This window comes from Perissodus microlepis, chromosome 6, assembly GCF_051167445.1.
Source record: "Perissodus microlepis isolate ML-2025 ecotype Zambia chromosome 6, ASM5116744v1, whole genome shotgun sequence".
In the NCBI taxonomy this organism is placed as follows: domain Eukaryota; kingdom Metazoa; phylum Chordata; class Actinopteri; order Cichliformes; family Cichlidae; genus Perissodus; species Perissodus microlepis.
Genome location: NC_140466.1, coordinates 30,814,689 through 30,837,182, shown reverse-complemented (window position 1 = coordinate 30,837,182; position 22,494 = coordinate 30,814,689). Strand labels below are relative to the sequence as shown.

Here is a 22,494-nt window from a genome sequence, read left to right as displayed (position 1 = left end):
TCAGGTTGTTTTCTACTAAATAAAAACACGTTTTAGTGTACGCGCACTTTTTACTCGGTTATATATTTAAACCCACTCGTTTAGTAAAGTGAACACCGACCTGTCTCCTGACTGAAATGATTACAAGCTATTGCGTGATGTTAACCCAGGAGAGAGGGGAGGAGTTGTAGGTGACATTTGTTGGCCTGCCCCCCGTGCGTCTGACGTCATTGACGTAAAACGGGACTGTTTGTTCTGGATTTGGGGCGAGGAAGGTCTGTGAACGCTGACAACCGACTGAAGAAGGTAAAAATATCATTTTTCGCCTTCGTGTGGCTTACGTTCGTACATCAAACGAAAGCTTACGACCCCGGGGATCAGATAAAACGCTTACAGCGGGCATCGGTGGCGTATTTCCCGCGCGCTCAGTGAGCGCTTCGGGAAGCGGAGCATGAGCTGTCTTCGCAAGGCCTTGCACCGGTTCGGGCACGCGATATAGCTCATTTTTTTTAGCTTTTAGGCGCGAGCGACTTGGTGTTGTTGTACATATTCTGCGTTGTGTCTTTCTCCTTTTAACGCTCGCGTAAAGGTCGTTTTTGTAGCAGCGGGCGCTGTCTGTTGTCAGTGTGCACGTTAGCTACATGTCGCTAACATGCTAGCGAGCTAGCTGCTAGGCTGTTTGTTTGTAGCCCCGTAGGCCGTATTCGTGACACAAGTTACGTTCTCTTGGTAGCGTACTAAAGGCGCTATGGCGCAGAAGCTCATGTGAAATGTGACGTACGTCATTTCGAGAATATCAATCCCGTCAAAGTTGTATTCTGAAACGCAGTTTACGTGCGCAGCTGTCACTTGAGCATAGTGGAAATGGCGATGCGCCGACATGGAAGGTTAGCAAAGGAAAAGCTGAGGAGTAAACTTGTTTTGCAACAAATTGGGTCGTTTTTATGACCCGGTTACCGGTAGATACTAAGTAGTAGCAGTATGTGATACCTTTCGCAGTATCGTTACGTCTAGGGGCTTTATCGATAGAATATTTGATTTGTTGTTGATCAGATTACCTGCGACACTGCTGCGTTCTTAACGTGCTGTGTATGTATGTGTATGCTGTGTGTGTAGTTGTATGCAGTTACGTAGTTTGGAGAATGACTTGGTCTTTAGTGTATTTTCCCGCAATATTTATTTATTTTGTCTCAAGCACTCGCTGCAGTGCTAACTGCTGCCCAGTTATAATTATTATGCATATATTACACGTCTATATTCATTGATAAGGTAGTTATCAACATGCAATCCACTTAACTGGTAAATGTAGGGAACAATTATTCACTTATTTAATGTTTGTTTTTGTTTTTTTAACTAATGACGGATCTGTAGCTGGAATATGGATCTGTAACGGGTAACAGGCATAGAAAGAGATGTAAATAAAGCTTTTGGTCTTTAGTAGAAGAAACTGTCAGGGTGTTAACAAACTAAATGTTAGCTGTTGTCTCTGATTCATTCATTTTGTCTCACTGAGAAATTCCTTTGACCTTTGATCTCAGGGGGTACCAAAGGTCATCTGAAGCATGTCAAGGTTGTAGGTCAGGCAGAGTTCAGTTTTAATGCAAAAGAGTACCATATTAGCTCCTGTCCCCTAATTCGTTCTAAGTTTACTGTACATAAACAGTAGTACAAAAGACCTATGAAAACATGCATATATAGGACACCCCCTCCCCAAAATCCTGAGAATTAACTTGTTGTTGCAAACTGCTCCATGTACTAGATGTTGACTGGGATAAAGAAGAGTAATGTGCCTGTATCATCCAGATGATGCAGCTGACTTGGGCTTTCAATTCTGTGTTTTGTGATGTGGAAGTGTTGTTTTCTATTGTGACAGTTTCAATTTTAAAAAAGGGCAGTTTGCACGAACAAAATCCAACAAACTACATAAATTGACTCTAATTCAATTTGATATCTCGGTCTCTCACAGGTGTGACACTCGACTCTCTGTGTGTTGTGGTTTTTGTGCTGCCGCAGCGTGTCACTAACAAACATCCCACATCACCCTGGGAAGTTGCCACCTCCCCAACTGAGATATGATCACACAACTGCTTTAGACCACAGCTGCACAGCTACAAACATGTAAGTCCACCAAAAATAATTGGCCTTTGAGTTGAGAGAGTTTAATGATGAGTTTTTTCTGCAAGATAATTACCACAGTTTGGGGTTTTTTTTTTCATCTGTGATTAGAAAGTAAATACACTTACATTGTATTTTCAGCTTTTAAAAAGTCGCCATTATCATAAAACTTTTCCATCAATCAGACTTTACCAAGGCATTCTTAAACCTGAACCCCGGTTTTATCTTGCCTTGTGTATAGTTATTATTAGTATTACAAAATTTCTGATATTACTAACAAAACCTGAGTCTTAGATAACGTATGCATTTGAAGTTCTGCCTCATCCTGTTGAGCTGTTCAGTCAATTCCTTCTGTAAATATTAGTGCATTTTTGTTGTTTTGCCTAAATTACAAATGCATGATTGATTTAAAAAAAAAAATACTACAAGCTATGGATTTGTTTTGTAGTCTTTGTGCTTTTAGGACAAGTAAATGCTCTGCATTGTTTCTGGATATTTTATAGCTGGTGAAGCATGTAATGTGTTTACACTTTCTGCTTCCATTTGATGGATCAGAAACTTTGCAGGTTAACAGTCATAACGGTATTTGATCTTAAGCAACGATTCAATATTTATTCCCAGATGCTTTAAACTAAGAGTTTGATGTTGATGTGGAATGCATGCTTTTTGTTTGTGCACATAAACACACGTTGAGTCCTCAGTGCCTGATCCCAGATTTCGTGCAGTAGTTTCAAGCACGTGATGACAAAATCAGATACTGAGTTTGAGTCACAGCTTAAAGAGCAGTGAATGTGTCAAAGATGAGATCTTTATTGTTTTCTTGAGCGGGGTGAAAAAGATTGACCCTTTGCCAAGTTGCCTCTCTTTCTCACACAGAGACCTTTGGCGATGTACTGTAGAAGAAAATGCTCACACTGGGTTGTGGTCGTGAGTAGGGATGGGTATCGTTTAGGTTTTATCCGATACCAGTACCAAACCGGTACTTTTGAAACGGTGCCGGTGCTTAAACAGTGCTCGAACCGGTGCTTAAAGAATAGCGAACGCACACTTTGTCCAAAAACCTCTCATGTTCAGCTGTTGTTGTTTTTTTTTTTTGTTTTTTTTGTAAAAAGATAACAATGTTAGCCTTTTCTGCAGCTATAGAGCATATATGGTATCACTCTTGGCTGGAAGCAGTGCTTAATCAATGAAAAAACACAAACTTTGTCCAAAAACCTCTCATGTTTAGCTGTTTCCCACATTTTCTTTGGTCATTTTAGCCTTTTTGGCCAGGGTGAAGGGAGTACCTGCCATCAAACAAGAAGACAGCCGCATGTAACTATGACGGTATTTGCTAGTTCACCTTACGTGCATTAATGTAATAACGTGGTTAGCCTACTCAACGTAAATTACACACGAACAACATTAAGCTACTCACGCAGAGAAGAACGGCTGCTGCTGCCATCATCATCCGTCATCATTTCTGCTACACTGGCAGGGCTAGGGGCCAGGACTCTCCTCTTCGGGTTTTTGGGGGATGTTGCTAACTCTGGGTCCGATAACAGGCACCACTCCTGCAGTAGATGTGCCCGGTGTGAGGTCTCGCAGCAAGCTATCAAATACGGTGCATTTCTCGGCTTTTTAAAAAAACGCTATGCGTCGCCAGGTGTTTCATCAGATTCGAGGTGTTACCTCCTTTGCACAGTATCACCTTAAAGCACTTGTTGCAGGCTGCTGAGTTTGCATCTTTTGCTGTGAAGTACAGCCAGACTTTTTATTCTGTAGCTCTGCTCTAAAAGAACGTACGTACCTGGGCCCGCCTACTATCCTCTGAAAGGTAAAATGATTGGCTAGAATCCAAAGTGTATGACATCTCAGGAAAAAAAGCACTGAAATAAAGCACCGAAATAAAGCACCGAAATGTGCGCTGCTTTTCGGTCTGGTTACTACCGTTTATGTCAGAACCGGTGCCATTACCGGTACCCATCCCTAGTCGTGAGACCGATAATTGAGACAGAACGTGTAAAAAGTGGTTTGATCTAGATAGTGGGGTGATAGGAGTTCAGATTCAACGTGTGGCAGTAATGCTAAATGTGAGATACATTCTGAGAAAGTCATGTCAAAATTCTCATAACGGCTGCAGAGATAATGTTTTCCTCTGTGGTTCTTTCAGAGAGTCACGTGAGGAGTGGAATGGCCTGAAGGGGTTCCCCCCGGTCCCACCTGCCCCTGCCAGGTCCAATCTGCCTAAAGTGTCTTCTCAGCCACTGCAGCCCACCTCTGCGATGGGGGACGGACTGGAGGCAGGCAGCAGCCAGAACCCTCCCTCCGCCCCACCGCCTATCCCCTTCAACCCTCCACCCCCCGAAACATGGAACCCCTCCAGACCCAAACGACAGACCAACCAGCTGCAGGTAGTAGGACTTTGATTTGTGAACCATGTCTGCTAGTAAAATGTCAGTTTCACTTATTTAATGTGTGTATAATTATTTTTTTGTTTTTGCTCTTTTTCAGTACTTGCAAAAAGTGGTATTGAAGACATTATGGAAACACAATTTTGCCTGGCCCTTCCAGGCTCCTGTAGATGCCATCAAACTCAATTTGCCTGTGAGTCATGTGTGTGTGTTTGTTTCAGTGTGTGTGCAATAAGAGTTGAGCACAAAGATAGCACTGTAACAACTAGTAAATGAATTCCATATGCAAAGTTTCACACAGTAGGACCCGGTGATGGTGGCACCCTGCAGTAAAACATGTCGTTGCCTTTTCTGCTTTTCAGAAAGTGTGTTTTTCTTTTCTGCATTTCCTCATTTGACACTTTGCGACACGTCACATTGAGTATTTCAGTTAAGTAGGGGAAAAAACTCCTGCAGTCTTCTGTGGTCTTCTAGTTATGGTTACCAAGGAGACACACAAGGTAGTACCTTTAGTCTTGGCACTGACTTTTTGCTGCAGGTGTTGGTTTTTCAGAGGGAGGATGTTAAGGATGCATCTAGGGCTGTGACTGCTGTTTTTGTTGTTGTTAAATTATGTGCTGTGATTGGAGGGTGATCTACTAACAGTGCAGTGATTTAGATACAAAGAAGCAGCCAGTTTATTTCAATAGCAACCAAAATTCTGTCAAGAAAAGCACAAATTAGAGGCTCAAGAAGCAGCAGACACCATGAAGGACTGAGTAATGTACTAATGAGAAGCGTATTACAGGGTAAGCACAGATCTGTTCAGCAGTTCAGATCAATGACAGGCAGCCGAAGGAGGATTGTTCTGTTTTTGATCCAAGGGTAACTGATAGAAACTGTCAGGACTGTGTGACATTCTGACTGAGACTCAGGTTGAGTGCAGGATTGATCCAGAGGAGAGCTGGATCAAGCCTCCATCTCATTATGAACTATTTCACAATATAAACGTGAAATCTGTGAATAACAGCTGACCCGTGCCATGTGCAGAAGACCACAAAACTTTATTTACCTCCAAATCTTGAGCCTCTGATTTCTTAATTAAGACACTGTTACTGTGCCACATACCTAAAAGCACACATCAGTCTGGGTTATTTGGTTTTGTTGTGATACTTCACAGTAAGTGCAGTTAGACACAGTATGTTTAAAAACACATTCACTGTTTCATAAGTAGTTGTATATTGATAGATATTAGTTTGTAACAGATCCAAGCAGAGAGAAGTTCAGTTGTCCTCAGCAACAGTGGTATTACTGAGAAGCAGGTTTATGTAGGGCTCCGCTCTGACCTGCGTTCCTTTTTTTTCTTAAAAATTGAGACTTTTGTAATGAAGTGATATTTTTCATCTGTTGTTGTTGTTTTTGTTGTTGTTTATAATAATAATAATAATAACGTATACTTTATTGATCCCCGTGGGGAAATTCTTCTCTGCATTTACCCATTCACTCAGTGAAGCTCAGTGATGTTTACATGACCTGCAACAGGATAATTCAGATTATTGTAACAATTTTTTAGTCCATCTTCTGAATGTTGTAGTTTTAATATGGCAGTAAGTTCATATCAGTTTTCCTGAAAACCTTTCCCTGAACTCAAGATATTTTCCATTGAAATCAAGGAAAATAGGTTTGGAGAAAAAAAAAAGAAAGATGGGAGGTAATTTTTGGAGGAATATTCAAAGAAAATAAATGGATGTCTTCTATGTATGAAAACAGAAGTACTTTAAACCTAGAGTTTCTTTAATGTCCATTAAAATGAATGCAAAAAAGATTCCAAAGTCTCTAAAAATGTATTTGGAAAATGGTGCTCGGCTCCCTTAATCTTTGACCTCTGATAATTTTGTGGGCTATTTCACTAGTTTCACATTCATTCAGTAAATAGTCATTATGAGAGTTGGAAAGGAGGATTATTCAAATTCAAAACACAAAGATGGTGACAAGGAAAATGCTGAGCGCCGGGCTTGAGAATGGAATTTCACTAGCCTTTTGTCTATTCAGTAACCCATAAACCGAGTTCAGTCTATAATCCTGAGCAGCTTTCCTGAGTTACTTTACATGGTAAATATAATTCTTTAGGATCCTATTAGCATAGTATTTAAACTTGTGCAGGGAATAGCCAGTTTTCTTATGAATGTCATTCCCTTGAAGAACTGGATGAGCTTTTAATTTTAATGTTTTCTTTCAACTCTCTTAATTATTCTTCTGTCTAGCTAAAATACTAATACTCGTGTTTCCCTGCTCTTCTTTAAGGACTATTATAAGATCATAAAGAATCCTATGGACATGGGCACGATTAAAAAACGCCTGGAGAACAACTACTACTGGAATGCCCAGGAGTGTATCCAAGACTTTAACACCATGTTCACAAACTGCTACATCTACAACAAGGTCAGCCACATTAGAAGTTCTGCACACATGCCACTGCCCTGCTCAGCGACATTAAGAGACGTGGATTGTGGCTAATGTGCTCTGTGGTTTTCATCTGTTTGTGTGTTTAGCCCGGGGATGATATTGTCTTAATGGCAGAAGCCTTGGAAAAGCTCTTTCTCCAGAAGATTACAGAGATGCCGCAGGAGGAGACTGAGATTGCTGTGGTTACAAAGGGACGCAGAGGAGGCAGGCAGGACACAGGTATTATTTTAGCATCGTTCATTTGTTTTTCTGTGAAGCAGAAGAATTCTTCTTGCTGCTTTCCCTCAGTAGAATTGGTACTCAAACTTTATGCCAGAGGATTGATTAGTTGAAGGATTGATTAGTTGAAGGATTGAGTAGTGAGGATGAGGATTGAGTAGTGAGGATGAGGATTGAGTAGTGATTCTACTTCCTGGTGTACACTTAAGACTTCATGGAAGAGTTTCCATGCGTCACCAGCAGTGATATGCAAATGCTGCTAATCTAGCCAGCTCAGCTTGTATGTTTGGTTTCATTGTTGTCTGCTCTCCTCCACCCACTTAATCAGCCACACCTCATATGGAACTTTTATTGGGAAATCAGGTTTTGGTTATGTCATGCCTGTTGGTGATCTGCTTTAAACCTGTTGACCTAATGTTTAGCTATGCTAAAGTTTCGTCTTTGTGCTGCTCTCGTGTTCTTCCTTCTAGGTCTGATTTCAAAATCAGATTCAGGACATGACTCATCATCCCCCTCTACCACCCCGCATACACGAGGCTTTTCGTCCCCTTCAACCACTCCACATACCCGTGCTGCACCCGCCCCCCAAGGTTCTCCTGCCTTACCCCTGAGGTTGGACCAGGTGCTGGTCCAGCCTCTGGTCCAGCCTCTGGTCCAGCCTCTGGTCCAGCCCCTGGCTCAGCCCCTGGCCCAGCCTCTGGTCCAGACTCTGGCCCAGAGTCTAGCCCAACCTCAGCTTCCCCGTGTGCCTCCTACAACCACAAACCATGCGCCCCATCTGGGGCCTCCATTCTCCCTCTCCACTTCAGACGTCCTGGCCCAGGGAATGACTTCAGTTCCCCCTCCGACTGTGACTCACCCAGGCCTCCATCCTACTGCCCCCATACTGCAAAGTTCCCCTGCTCTCATCAAGGTAAGACAGCATCTATTGTTACAAAGACACTTGCTGATGTTTTGGGGTTTTTTTTCAGACTGTGACCTCTAAACTTTTCTGTTCCAACAGCAGAAGAAGAGCCAGAAGAGGAAAGCTGATACCACGACACCCACCGCCAACGATCAGCTCAGTGAATCGTCTCCCATTTCTGCCGAGACCCGGCCGCGCAGAGACAGCAGCCGCCCATCAAAGCAGCCCAAAAGAGAAGCATCACAGCCAGACTCTCAGCATCAACTTGGAGGAGTCTTGGAGATGGGAGGGTCAGGAACACCGAAGCGCCAGGAGCAGTTACGTTGGTGTGCACGCCTCGTCAGAGAGATGCTGTCTAAGAAACACGTGGCATATGCCTGGCCTTTTTACAAACCTGTTGATGCAAAAGCTCTCGGTCTCCACGACTACCATGAAATCATCAAGCACCCCATGGATCTCAGCACCATCAAGGTGATTTTATTACAACATGTACAAACCTGTTTTTATAGTTAGGAAGGTTTCAGCCTGAGTCTGCCTGTGATAAAATTTGCTCTTGATACCAAAGTTTTTTGACATTTTGCTGGATTTTTTTGTTTAGTTTGCTTTTATTTAATCTTTTTACCACAAACATTTAAACAACTAATGAGCCAAACAACGTGCATGTCTCGTGTGTCTTTAAATTTGCAGAATTTTGATCGCTACTGTTTTGGGTTTTTTTTAATCCCCTCCAGAAAAAGCTGGACAACAGACAGTACAGAGATGCTCAAGAATTTGCAGCAGACGTCAGGTTGATGTTCTCGAACTGTTACAAATACAACCCTCCAGACCACGATGTGGTTGCCATGGCGCGCAAATTACAGGTAAACCACACATTTCACACACTGCAAACCGTAACCAACATTATATAACCTATATGTGCAAAAGTCTTTAGACCGCCCTCTAAATTTGAAAAAAAGCTCTTACCAAAATCTCATAGAAAAGTTTTGAACAATCACATAAAGTTCATAACCTTCTGTGCCCACACAATTTTGATCTTATTGTACAAAGGTTTGATTGTTAGGTGACATGCTTTGCAGTGTGTGGATGTGGACAATTTCCTCGTTACATCATGACATCTTAATGAGTTTTAACATCTTATTGTTTATTCCATGTGTTTGATTTGCATTTTGTAGCTGCTGATCTGAACTCTTGATATGTGTAACAAAGAGGTTTTGGTGTAAGTAAAAGACTTTTAAGTTAAAGCATAAACATTAAGCTGGAAAAAAGAAAGTCAGAGATGACCTATCAGTGAGACAGCAGAGATTTTGGGATTGGCTAAATTCAGGCGTGAAGATCATTGCAGAACCCAAGTGGATGATTGCAGGATTGTTTTCTTTGTAAAGCAGTACACCTTTGCAGCATCTATCAAGCTGGTGTTGATTGATGACTGCTGAGAGAAGCATCAGAATCAGTTTTGTAGGTTACAGAGTCGTTTTTCTTATGTAGAAAAAGTCAGCACCAAAGAAAAGTGAGAGAAAAAGAGCATACACTATGGCTGTGCAATATGACCAAAATCTCATATCCCGATATTAAACATCTACCCAATAACGATATAAATCACAAAAATTTAACATTTTCTGTAAATTCTGTGAATCTCGGGCAGCTGAAGTGTTTCCAGCTGGGCGTCGTGTACCTGGAGTCGAGTGTTTTAACCGATGCATGAAACTACGCATTTTTAGACATAGGTTGTAACGGCCGCTGTTTTCTTTGTGAGTATTTATTACACGGCGTGCTGCGGGGAAAAGCCTGTTCTAACGTTTGAGTCTAAGGTTTATTTTTTAGCACCTGGCGGCTCTTTTTTGCTTCTCATCCGTAAATACTCTGCATACTTTTTCACGTGATTCAGTTTATTTTGAAAAGTCTCAACAGGATCTTGAGCTTTATTGTGAAAGGTTTATGTGGAACATAAACAAGCGGACACGCGATGGTTTTACCGTCGTTGTTGCTAACGACAACGCATAAAAACAGGTGCTTGTCTGTCAGTAGTGTGGTTATATTAAATAAAAGAGAAAGAGAGAACTTTAAGAAGTTAATATAGCCACTACAGTGACCATCAAAACGATGAAAAAATATTGCCGTAAACAGTTTATTTTGACACCACGAAACAAACGATAGCGTAAAATGAAACGATAGACGTTTTTATATCGTCATCCGATATATATCGTTATATCGAACAGCCCTAGCATGCACAGCAGTTAAATAAGCAGCACAAACTCGAGTACAACCTCGATGACTTCCAGCAGTCAGCTCTCCTTATTCATAGGCTGCTTACATATTACATGTTGCATCCTCTATTGCAGTTACATATCTGATAAAGCCTGCCTTGTGTTTGAGCTGCTGACCTTCTGCGACAAAGAAATGGAGGAAATTCACATAGAGGGTTAAAAAAACAAAAGTCTATGGTGTACAGCATAAAAAGCTAGTGTGATTTAACAGTTTTAGAAGAGCTTCTAAAATAGAGCTTTGAACCCGTAAAGGGCCAGTTCACCAAATAGCACAGTATCTGAATGTGTCTGTTGCTCCACTCGAGCTGACAGCTTTTCTTGCTGTCCTTCAATCTTACAGGACGTGTTTGAGATGCGTTTCGCCAAAATGCCCGATGACCCAGAGGAGCCAGTCCCTGTTCCCACCCCGTCATCAGCTCTCCACCCTGCCCCCTCCACTCGACAAGTCCCACCTCCTTCTGCCGCCTCGGAAGATGAGAGCTCGAGCTCCTCAGAATCAGAGTCTTCAGGAGGAGACTCGGAACAAGAAAGGAAACAGCGATTAGCTGAGTTACAGGAACAGGTTAGATGAGGGAAAGTTAAGGGGAGGTTGGCTAATTAGACACAAGAGTTGGGTTGGCCGTGTAGAATGGTCGGAGTAAAACACGGCTGAATGCTGGAGAATCAAATGTGCAGAGGCTTATCATCTCTTTAACACACAAATGTGTGTGTGTTTGTTTCAGCTTAAAGCTGTCCATGAGCAGCTGGCAGCGCTCTCCCAGCCACAGGTCAGCAAGCCCAAGAAGAAAGAGAGGGAGAAGAAGGAAAAGAAGAAAGAAAAGCACAAGAAAAAAGTGGGAGCAGAGGAACCTTTGGAGACTCTCCCGCTTGCAATGCTTCAGGCATCTAAGAAAAGCAAAAGTAGTAAAGAACCTATCAGTGCAAAGAAAGACAGGAAAAAGCCCAGGTAGGTTTTCCAGACGTAAAACTCAGGTTATTGTACCTGCACTGCATGGAGCTCATCTAAGAACTTCTCATTTACAGTAAAAAAGAAGGAGTTAAAAATCCCCGGCCTGCTGTGCCCCCTCAGCCTGGGCCGACCCCTCTCGTCCCTTCGGCTTCGCTTGAAGATATTGACATCGGTACGTTAATTAAAGAACATATGATTGAGTTTTGTTGATATGCATGCCTGGGACTATTGTAAACCTATTGTAATGCGTCCTCCTCCAGACATGTCTGCTGACAGGTGCAAGCCAATGTCGTATGAGGAGAAGCGCCAGCTGAGCCTGGATATCAATAAGTTGCCTGGAGACAAGCTGGGCCGTGTCGTGCACATAATCCAAACCCGTGAGCCGTCGCTGAAAAACTCCAATCCGGATGAGATTGAGATTGACTTCGAGACGCTGAAGCCCTCCACGCTGAGAGAGCTAGAGAAGTATGTCTCAAGCTGCCTCAGGAAGAAGAAAAAACCATCAGGTAGGCTTTTTGCACATTTAAAACCTTTTTTAAAACACTTTCACATAAGGTTCGTAATTCCAAAGATTCTCATGTGAGCTCTTGTTTTTAAGTCTTTGTTCCCCATGCTTTCCATTTAACGTTATCTGGGTGCAATCTTACTTTCACATATTGATAGTTTCTTTTGGAAGATGTGTCGCTGCTTCTGTTATTATTGGATTATGTGAACAATATTCTGTTTAATCTCTGAATGCTGTGGCTCTTTTTTGCAGCAGAGAAGCCTTTGGAAATGCCAAATGTGACAAAGATGAAGACGGGATCCTCATCTTCAGGCAGCAGTGACTCCTCAGATAGTGAAGACTCTGACAGTGGTAATATACACTCGGCAGTCTGCACCAGCAGAGTCCTAGGTTTTGTCTTCAACATGTTATATTTCTTCATTTCATATTGTGCTGTCTGTACAGGGCTGGTTCCCAAGCAACCGAAGAAGACTTCAACTAACAAGGACACCAAGAGACCGCAGCACCAGTCCATCGGTAGTGGAGTGGGCCCAGTCACTTCTCAGCCACAGCAGCCTCAGCTTCAGCCTCAGTCACAGCTTCAGACACAGCTTCAGTCACAGCTTCAGACACAGCTTCAGCTTCAGCCTCAGCTTCAACCTCAGACACAGCCTCAGGTGGTCCAGTCCAAACCACCATATATCCCGGCTCCAGCTATTTCCCTCCCTGTCCCTGTCCCCTCTCTGGATTCCTCCCAGCTATTGGCCTCAGGATTTGACCCTCTGGCCCACTTCATGAATTCTCACCTGACACAGTCCAACACAGAGCCTAATGCAACCATTACTACTGCCAGTGCTCCTGTTGCCTCTGGCCTCCTCAATACCAACGCGCCCACCAACCAGACGCCTTCTGAGACGCACCCTTTCCTAAACCAACATCCCATCATCCCTTCTCCAGGTACGTCCACCAGAACAGGACTCTGCTAACAACTCTGTATTCACTTCATCAAGAGCCAGTAAAAGGTGGATTTTTATGCTTTCCCGTATTTTTGGCCATCTATGTACTGTTACACTGATGCATCCTCAAACACAACTCTGGAGTAATGAGTTCAGTGTCTGTCCAAGAACTACATGCGTGCTAAAAACTTCAAATGTTTAAATAATTTGTTTAAGGCACTTTTTTCTCCCATACTCTCAGCTCTGATGTTACTGAGAGTGGAGCAAGAGGTCACACCCAACTACCCTTTGTGTTATCAGTGGGCAGCCAATCAGAGCAAAGCTTCCTTAAAGAGAGAGCAAAGGGAATTATATTGAGATGTTTCAGAGGGTGGACTAAATGAGGATCATTTTATACCAGTTATTCTTTAAGTCTCTAAGAATTAAAGCGTAGAGCTTGAAGTGTGCATAATAGGCCTCCTTTATTGTGACAGTACATCTTTTAATAGCTGGAGATAATTATATGTTTATCACCAAAAAATGACTGTTCCATTTATTCAGAAGACAGCTGCCGTCTTCTGTTACAACTTAACAGTTAATTGTTAATTGTTCAGACTGCTTGTTTCGTCAGTCAAAATAAAGTAAGTAAAATCACTGCTATAAAAATTTAGATTCTAAACTTCTGGAACTGTCCATAGTGTTTTTCTTCTCTTGTGAATACAATAATTCAAGAATGAGGTGACGTACGATTTTCAAATTGATACCATAGGTACAGCTGCTAAAAATCTTAGACAAGTTCGAACCTCAGTGACCTCGACCTCAAGGTCTACGGGGTCCACTTTTCTGAAAATCACCATGGATTTTTAAATTTACACCATAGGTGCATCTACTAGGAGAATAAGGAGTGGTGGCAGCAGTATTTTTGGTTTTATCTGTAATGAGCAACACTATTAACTGTGAATGTTTTCAAGCTGGAGGCTCATGTCAGCTACTCAAAACACAGATCAACACTTACTAGTCTGGACTTTCTTCTTCTTTCTCTTGGAGTTCTGCTCCTTCAGCAGCAGCTCTGTTTAATGCAGTTTCCTCTTCTCTACCTTCTCCTCCAGTATCGCTTCTTTTAAAACAATAAATGGCTGAATTATTCCAAAGTGACATGCTGCCATTGCGTAGTTTCTAGTAGTTTAAAGTGTTTGAGTAAGGCAAGGAAGGAAGAGCAGATAATTACATTTGCAAGGTTGTTGTGTGTTGTTGTTTTTTTTTTTTGTTTGTTTTTTAATATGTCTGTAATCTGTATGTAGGGAAATGGTGAAATATTTCAGTCTAATGAGAGGTGAAGCTTGAAGAGCTGGAGCTTTCATGATATACACATCCTCCTGTTTCCTGTGTTCTTTACATTCATGCCTTTCCCATTCTTCTCTCCTATGTTTACAGCAATCCATAATGCTCTTCCCCAGCAACCATCAAGACCTAGCAACCGTGCAGCGCCACTTCCACCCAAACCTGCACAGCCTCCTCCATCCTCCCTCCCTTCAATGCCTCCAGCTTCCTCACCTCAGCTTCAGCCCTCGCTTCCTCTCACCCTCCCCCCACAGCCTGTCCCCCGCCCTCGCGTCCCGTCACCGCCATCCCACGGCATCCTGGGCACCCTCTCGGCGCAGCCTCCCCAAGCCCTGCTGGAGGACGACGAGGAGCCAACGCCCACCAGCTCTGAGACCCCACCGCTCAGCCAGGTCCACAGCCTCCTGCAGTCACTTCAGCCCAGAGCCCCCACGCAAACGCTGCACACGCATTCTCCCGTGCAGCTGGGGCCGCCACTGCATGCGCAGGTCATGACAACAGCCGCCCCCGTTCTGACACAGAGACACGGCTCAGGCCAAGCGCACATGCAGCAGTCGTTCCCGCATACGCACACGTCAACACCGCAGCAGCAGCAGAAGGGCGGGGTCCTGCAGCAGAAGGTACAGCAGCTGCAACAGCACCAACAGCAGCCATCGCCACAAAGCAAAGTGGAGCCTTTCACAACAGGTAAGGTGTCTTAATGCCTCATGGTCACACACATTCAGATAGCTGCTCTGCTGACAGCTGCTTCTTTCCAGTCAATTTCCCTCCACTGCTGTCGACAGACTGAGCACATCACAAACAGACCTAGACCACAGATATCACCAGAGCCCATTCGCAGTCTTTGTCAGTGAACTGTACCAAGTAAAACTTATCCCAACATATTGTGTCATATCTGCACTTGGCCATAGTGTGGAGCAAAATCTCTGTCTTTTAAAACATTGCTACATGTTACAAGGCGTCTGTCATGTGACCTGTGGTCACAGCTGAAAACACGAGGCTGCTCCTGTTGCATAACAGCACAGTAAAACAATACTTAAAAGCTACAAATCACTGCACGTTGTGTAATGTTGACCCTAATGCTTGGTACCGATTAGACATAATCACTGTAGGCACACATTAAATGAGGCATTTAATTAAATGAGGCATTCAATTAAATGATGGGACACCGATGTTTTTGCAGGTTGCCCCTCTCCGCTGATGATGCACTCTCCTCCGATGCCTGTGTTCCATTCAATGGGACAACAGTCGCCTCCACAGACCAAGAAGCATGTAAGTGATTTAGCATTGACTTTGTACTGTTTGTCTGTCTGGATTGGAAGCTAATGCCTCTCCTCATCTTATGTTTAAATGTGTATTTTGAACGAGTGAGTACAAACAAGTACAATAATCAGTTCAAATGTTAAAAAGAAGCAATTTGACAAAAGTGATTGTTCATCCTGTGTAGGAGCAGAGGTCAAACATGGGGATCAAAGAAGAGAAGCTTTCCCAGTCACCAGTGCTGCCCCCCTCGCCCTTCAGCCCAGGCGTTCGTCAGGATGCACACAAACCAGACAACAAACACAGTGAGTGCAAAAGTGTGTATGTGTCTGTTTTACAATCCAGTCGTATGTGAATAAAAAGAATCATACATTTAGCTGCAGGTAACTTTTTGCATTTTTTTTGTTGTGCTCAAACCTCATGTTACAGTGGTCTCTCGTTTATCGAGTTACATTCTAAAAATAACCTGTGAAAGGTGAAATCGCGAAGTAGCCAGCTTTATTTTTTGCAATTATTATAGATGTGTTAAGGCTGTAAAACCCCTCACTACACACTTTATACACTTTTCTCAGACAGGCATGAACATTTTCACACTTTTCTCTCTTGTTTAAACAATCTCAAAGTTCAAACTTTCGTAGAAAAACAAGTTTAGTATTATAGAATGAAACCAAAGATCCCTGTTTTCAGTTCCAGAACACAGGAATAGAGCAGCTGCAAGAGAATTCAACATTAGTAAGTCAATGGTACGGAGGTAGAGGAAGCAAAAAGAATGAGTTGAGTAAAGTTTGACTTATCTGACTGTTTTGTTTTGCTTAATGCACCTTATAATCCAGTGTGCCTTATGGTCTGAAACATACAGTAACTTCTACCAGAAGTCCGACTTTTTGTGCGATGGTTAGCATCTTCCTCTGCCTTTTGGGTGCTACTGCAGGTACCTGTGATGGTGCAAAACGTTTCGTCAACATTGTTGTGTTTGTTGGGTAGAAAACCTACAAACATACAGTACAGCACTTGTACTGACACTGCTAGCCATTAGTGGTGCAACGGATCAAAAATCTCTCGGTTCGGATCGGATCACGGTTTTAAGTCACGGATCGGATCAATTTTCAGATCAGCGAAAAAAGACAAAAATGTAACATTTACTTACTGAAGTATTTTTTGCCTGTTAAAAACATTCAACTCAAGACTCATTCCATGCAATTATTAAAAAGAAATTATGGTACAATATAGGGCAGTACAGTCTTTGTATCTACCATTCAATTCAATTTTATTTATAAAGCGCCAAATCACAACAACAGTCGCCTCAAGGCGCTTTATATTGTAAGGTAGACCCTACAATAATATATACCGCTCATTATATCGCGCTCTGCTGTGGTATAACGAGCTGTCACGGTCACGTCGCTTCGTTGCCCTGGAGGTCCACCCATTTGTAGTTAGGGCAACAGAAGATGCCTGGAACAGTTCAGCCACAACTTAAATCTTTTCCTGCTCATACATGCTTGGAACGATCTTGCCACTAAAGTGGACGCGAGCGGGATATCATAGCGTGGCTCGTTCATCATAGTTTAAACCCCTTGTTTTGCACAACGGAATACGGCCTCCAGTCTGCAGCTAAACAGCCCAATAGCTTTTGTAATAGCTTTAGCCCGGTCGGATTGGGCAGCAAAGGGTTGCTTAAATGCCGCAAACTCCTCTGCTCCTCCACTTGGACCGCTAGCGCTGGCCATAACTATCGCTTGACAGACCCACCACGCGCACCATACACATACTTTTTTTTCTTCTTTTTCGAATCTTCGGATCATGTGCGTACCGAACCGTGGAGTAGGATCAGTTCGGATTACGGATCAACCGTGATCCGTTGCACCACTACTAGCCATCGAAGATTTATGTGAATTTGACATGGTTAACAGCAAAATTGCAAACAAAAAATAGGCCGCGAAAGGTGAACCGCATTATAGCAAGAGACCACTGTATATATCGAATCCAGAAGGCTTTTGTATGCATTCTCCCAGAGTTCCCTATAGCCAGCTTATGGAAGCAGCATTGAGTCAAGTGTTGTTTTCATTGCAAAGTATTTTAGCAGCTGTTCAGAACTAATGTCTGTCCAAACGAACACACCAGAAAATAACACCACTATTCAGCGTGTGCAACATGCACATGGAGGTAGTAGCATTATAATATTACATGGTCAGCAACGCCTGTCATTTGTTCGAGACGTGAGCAGTCAGACAGACAAAGGTGGGTTTCTGTCATTTCCAAAATCTTCAATTTTCTAACTAATCCTGGAGATTCCAAATAAAAAGTTTCCCAGCTAAAGCTCGCAAAGGTTGTTGGATTTTAACATGGAAATTAGTGTCGACGTGGCTTAAAGTGTGTAGTATATAGAGTTACTCTTTCTTTGTCTCTCACAGGGTTAGATATAAAGCCGATGGATGGCTCTCGTCCCATTTCGCATTTGGCAGACTCGCCTGCACCACCCTGCCCCCAGCAGGACAACAAAATCAAGCAAGAACCCAAAACTCCCATCGCTCCCAAGAAGGCACAGGTGTGTAGAAGCCTGAGATGAGAGAATAATTTCATAAGCCACATTAAACCAGACTGTCCTTCCTGGTTTCTTTTTTCTGTCCTTCATTTTGGCCTTTTTTTAAACTTGACCTGGTTTTTCTGTTTGTTTCTTTTCTTTTTATAGGAGGTCAAGATAAAGAACATGGGTTCTTGGGCCAGCCTGGCTCAAAAGTCCCAGTCCACACCGGCGTTCTCTGTGCGCTCTTCAAGCGACAGCTTTGAAAGATACAAGCAGGTCGCGAGAGAGAAGGAGGAGAGAGAGAGACAGCTGAAAGCACAGGCTGAACAGGCCAGGAGGGAGCAAGAGAAGCTACGGTGAGTGGAGGTTAGCAGGTAATGTGTGACAAGGGAAACACGTCAGAAGCTGTAATCCTATTAGAATTTAGCTTGACTTGAACAGTCATAAATATCGCACTCATCACCACTTTATTGCTTTTGCTCATTTGATGGTTTAGTATCACACAGCTTAGTATCCTGCCAGCTGATGTAAATGTCAGACATTTCCGCCAAACTTACAAGTCAACTGTGGGTAAGTGTGAACTCTCACACTTTGATGTGAAACCTTGAAAGTGGGTTGCTCCGGTTGTGAATCAGCTGCTACGTTTTCTGGTTTTCCCAGAATACTGAAACGACTACAAAGCATGAGCTGCACGAAAGGTACAAGGAAAAAAATAAAAATCAATAAAAAATATTTTTTTATTAATATGGGACAGTGTACATTGCACTGCTTCATCTTGTCTTAAGACATTGCAGGGATTGAACGTGTAGTTAAACTGACAGAAAGTCGAGTTTCACTCACTTAAGATCAAAGTGGGTTGTATGTGACCCTCGATGCAAAACGAGGTTCAAGTTAACTGGACTAAAGAATCTGCTGTTGGTTAGGTTGTATTTGAGTGTGACCTTGATGGGAATCATTTATGGGCATCATGCAGTGCTGACTGCCAGCTGTCTCACTTTTTGTTTGCTTGTTGTCGCAGCCGTGACGACAAGGACACGGCGGAGCCGTTTCGCCGAGTGCCAGATGACGACCGCCGTCGCCCAAATCAGCAGTCGCCGCACGCTCCAGTTCCTCCAGCTTCGACTCCTCCCACTCACTCTCCGCAGGCCCCACCTACACAATCACAAGCCCCCCCACCCACCTCCGCTTCACAGAACACGCTCAACCAGGACAGGGCGACGGCACGGCGTGAGGCACAGGAGAGGCGCAGGAGAGAGGCGGTATGGGAGACAAAACGGGGGGAAAAAGAGGGAGGGAATTATTTTATGAATTTCTTTTTAGAATCTATCTTTCATGCTGCTTCTCATCCTCTGGTTCCTCCGCAGATGGCAGACACCATTGACATCAATTTCCAGAGTGACCTGATGGCAATTTTTGAAGAGAATCTGTTCTGAGAGGAAGGCACGAGAGCAGGACCCCGTAGACTCACAAGAAGCAGATTTGCAGATCGCTTCCAAACACCCGTGCTGTGACGCACACGGTCGCTGCTTACACAAATGCACACATCTGCATACACAGACTCAGTACTAACTGTCCCTTTCTCTCAGCAGTTGAAACAGCTGGTTTGTGTCGTGAATGAGAGATGAGGGGAAGTGAAATTAAAATAACAAGCCCCCCTTTTGTTTGTTTGTTTTTTTGTTTTTGTTTGTCCCCCCCTTCCCTGGCTTGGTGTTTCTGGTTGTAGGTTCTTGATCACCATGGCCAACAGGTCCAAATGGTTGCCCCCCACCCCATATGAGGATATGATGAAAAGGAGGGGACTGAGCGTCTATATTTAAAGAAAAAAAAAAAACAGTAAAAAGCATGTATGAAAAGATGGGGTTAAAAAACACACAGATGAATGAATAATAATGCTTTTAGTTTTCTCTCTGGATCTTGTCTCTTATTTTATTTTTAAGTTGGATTTTTTATTTTTTTTATTTTTTATTTTTAACTGGGAGGGTCGGGCCGGGGTGCTCACGTTTGCCAGGTTGAGCGGTCATCTGTTGTTTCTTCTTAAGGCACCGTGGGGACGGGGGAAACCCCCCGCCATGGCTCCATTGAAACACTTTTTCTAAGACCTTTACATCCTTCAGCTTCTCTCTTTCTCCAGTTACCAACAGAAGAGTTTGAAGAGAGCAGCAATGAAAGAGCCAGTCACCACATTTAAACAAAAAAATTTCAACGTGTCCTTCGCCTTAGTGCTCCGGCCTGTAAACTAATGATTGCACCCCACAAATTATACATATTATATATATAAATAGAAACAAATACGTATAAATATAGATATATAAATATATATATTCTATACGATGAAAAGTCAACAGGAAAAAGGAAGATGAGAAGGATTTGGATTGCGGGGAGCAAAGCTCGTCTCGGTGTTCATCTCTGAGCTCTGGTTTTGATTTTGTAGAAATTACTGTAAAGAAGAAGAAAAACTTTTTTATGATTCTATTGAAAAGATGTGTTCTCCCACACACACCTTTTTTCTCTCTCCTCTGGTTTTGTTTTTCTTTCTCAACTCTATGCCAAAACCAATCTATCGAGTGCTGAAACGTCATTCACTTTCTTTCTTTCTTTTTTTTTTTTTTTTTTTTTTTACGTGTACTTCTTTTCACTTTATATGAAAGGTTTTGTTTTTACTGCTATTTAATTTTCCTGTCCCTCCCCCCCTGTTTTTTTTTTAAACCATGCAGTAGTTTGCTCTGTACTAGTTTGAAGCGGTTCCACCAATCATCTTATGCGACTACTTTAGTAGCCCCCTCGCATCATGCTCCAGTTGTTCCATGAATCCGCTCTTGACTCATTGATTACTTGTGTTCTTTTATGGATTTGTTATTTTTTTTCATCATGTTCATGTTTTTAGTCTCTTTGCCGTCTCATCTCCCACTATCTCGTTCCCAGCTTCTGCAGTCTGTATAATAGGTTCTGATTCTGTTGTTTTTAGCTCTTATTTCTGAGATGTTTTTATCATCCACGGTAACAGTTTTGGGATGTTGTATGCCATTGTGTTTGGAAACTGAGCTTTTTTTTTTTCTTTTCTTTTTTTCTTTCCCCTCCCCCCCGACTGTCTGTAGGTTGGCCCACTGATCCGTGAGTGTTTCTGACTCTATAATCACGTCTTCTTCTTCTCCTTTTTTTAATGTTCTACTTCCTTTCTGTTTTCATATTTAACTGTTTTTAAGTTTCTTTTCCCTTTGCTATGTTTTTTTTTTTTTTTTTTTCTTTTACCCAGAACAATGTGTTGGTATGTTGGTGAGTGAGGCATTGAGGTCAATAGATTCATCTTGTTCAGATTATGGAGTACAACATCTTTTTTTTTTTGTTTGTTTTTTTTTTAAAGAAAAGTATTAAAATAATATTTAAAAAATATTTGGGTGTTCATGGTTTTTTGTTTTATGGGTTGAGTCTACAAACAAGTGAACTTTAGTTATCCACTGTCTGCCAAGGGGGGGGGCTGTTCCATCATTTTGCTCACTGAAGAGTCATTGTTACAGTACAGCTCCACTCTGTGCACATCCTGGATGGTACATGTTCTTTATGTCCTATGCAGACTTCACACTTTGGCCCAGTTACCTCATTCCAAATGTCTGTTTGACCTCTTATCGGGGTGGGGTGGGGGAAAGGTTCCCCTCTGGGCAGGCCGCAAAGCCAACGCAGATAGACTGTTGTGTTCACATCAACCTCAGTTCTAGCAATTCTAAAATTCTTTTTTTTTTTTTTTTTTTTTTTAAATATAGCCTGACAAAAAAAAAAAGCTCCCAATCAGGTATTGTCTGATGATGATAAATATAACACCTGTTACAAGACTCAGCTGTGATGACTGGCAGCTGTGATGCTTGTGTCAGGGCGGAGCTATGTTCTTTACTATTGCAAAAAGGCAAGGTTTGTCTGGAGCTCGCTCAACCTGAATATTCGGTAGAGACTAAGCAGTGCAGACACGACCCATGCTAGCGTCTGCTAAGAGAACACTTGCATTACCATTCAGGAGAGAGGAGGAATGTGAATGATGCTGCATTTCTTTTTTGCTATTATAAATCCATTTATAATACCAAAATATTAATGCATTTGTATTTCATAATGAAAGACTCCACTTGAGGCTCAAATCAGTGTAGTGATCAACCTGCAGGTGCTTAGTGCAGCGTTAACAGAGTGTTCCCAACAGTGAGACACTGAAAAGAGGGTTTGAAAGAGAACTGTCTGAAACTGAATGTTTATATTAGCCTAATGCTGGCGTGTCTGCCCTACTTCAGTTGTTGAAAATTGCATAGTGACATTTAAATAATAAACAGACCAGAACCTTAAAGCGGGCACAGTCACACTTATGTACAAACAAAAAGAATGACTGGCTAATTTTGCCAACTACTGTCACCTCTTCCTCAGCACTCATGGTTCAGACCACAACCATTGTGTAGAAGTTGGCCTTCAATTTTATTTCAACATTACACGTGACTCAACAAAACTGGTGAAGTCTTTCCACATGTTAAAACCTGTCAAGTACTCAAAAATGCATTTGTGGAGGTTGCTGTGACGCAAGGTGACAACAACACATTTTCCTATGATCACTTGCACAAATACACAGAAACACAAGTGAAAACCTTAGCAGCCATCCTGTCTCAACTGTTTAAAAATCAAGCAATAATACATTTTTGCAGTTTTAGTTC

General features: G+C 42.5%; 1 protein-coding gene across 4 annotated transcripts; it reads left to right on the top strand.

Moving 5' to 3' along the window:
- The first annotated feature begins 220 nt into the window (after positions 1–220).
- LOC146385950 (bromodomain-containing protein 4-like) lies at positions 221–21,202 on the top strand. 4 transcript variants are annotated; one of them, XM_084931967.1, is made up of 22 exons: positions 221–285; positions 1,946–2,097; positions 4,247–4,487; positions 4,588–4,680; positions 6,771–6,908; positions 7,019–7,151; positions 7,622–8,064; positions 8,158–8,526; positions 8,787–8,915; positions 10,660–10,881; positions 11,042–11,265; positions 11,343–11,440; positions 11,529–11,774; positions 12,026–12,124; positions 12,218–12,709; positions 14,122–14,715; positions 15,212–15,300; positions 15,476–15,593; positions 17,700–17,833; positions 17,978–18,168; positions 18,831–19,071; positions 19,177–21,202. In XM_084931967.1, the coding sequence occupies exons 3-22, from the start codon at positions 4,359–4,361 to the stop codon at positions 19,243–19,245; spliced, it is 4,251 nt and encodes a 1,416-aa protein (XP_084788093.1). In that variant the 5' UTR covers positions 221–285; positions 1,946–2,097; positions 4,247–4,358; the 3' UTR covers positions 19,246–21,202. The 4 variants fall into 4 exon arrangements, with proteins under 4 accessions (XP_084788093.1, XP_084788092.1, XP_084788090.1 ...); XM_084931966.1 differs by having other exon boundaries at positions 8,155–8,526; positions 12,029–12,124; XM_084931964.1 differs by having other exon boundaries at positions 8,155–8,526.
- Positions 21,203–22,494: the final 1,292 nt, after the last annotated feature.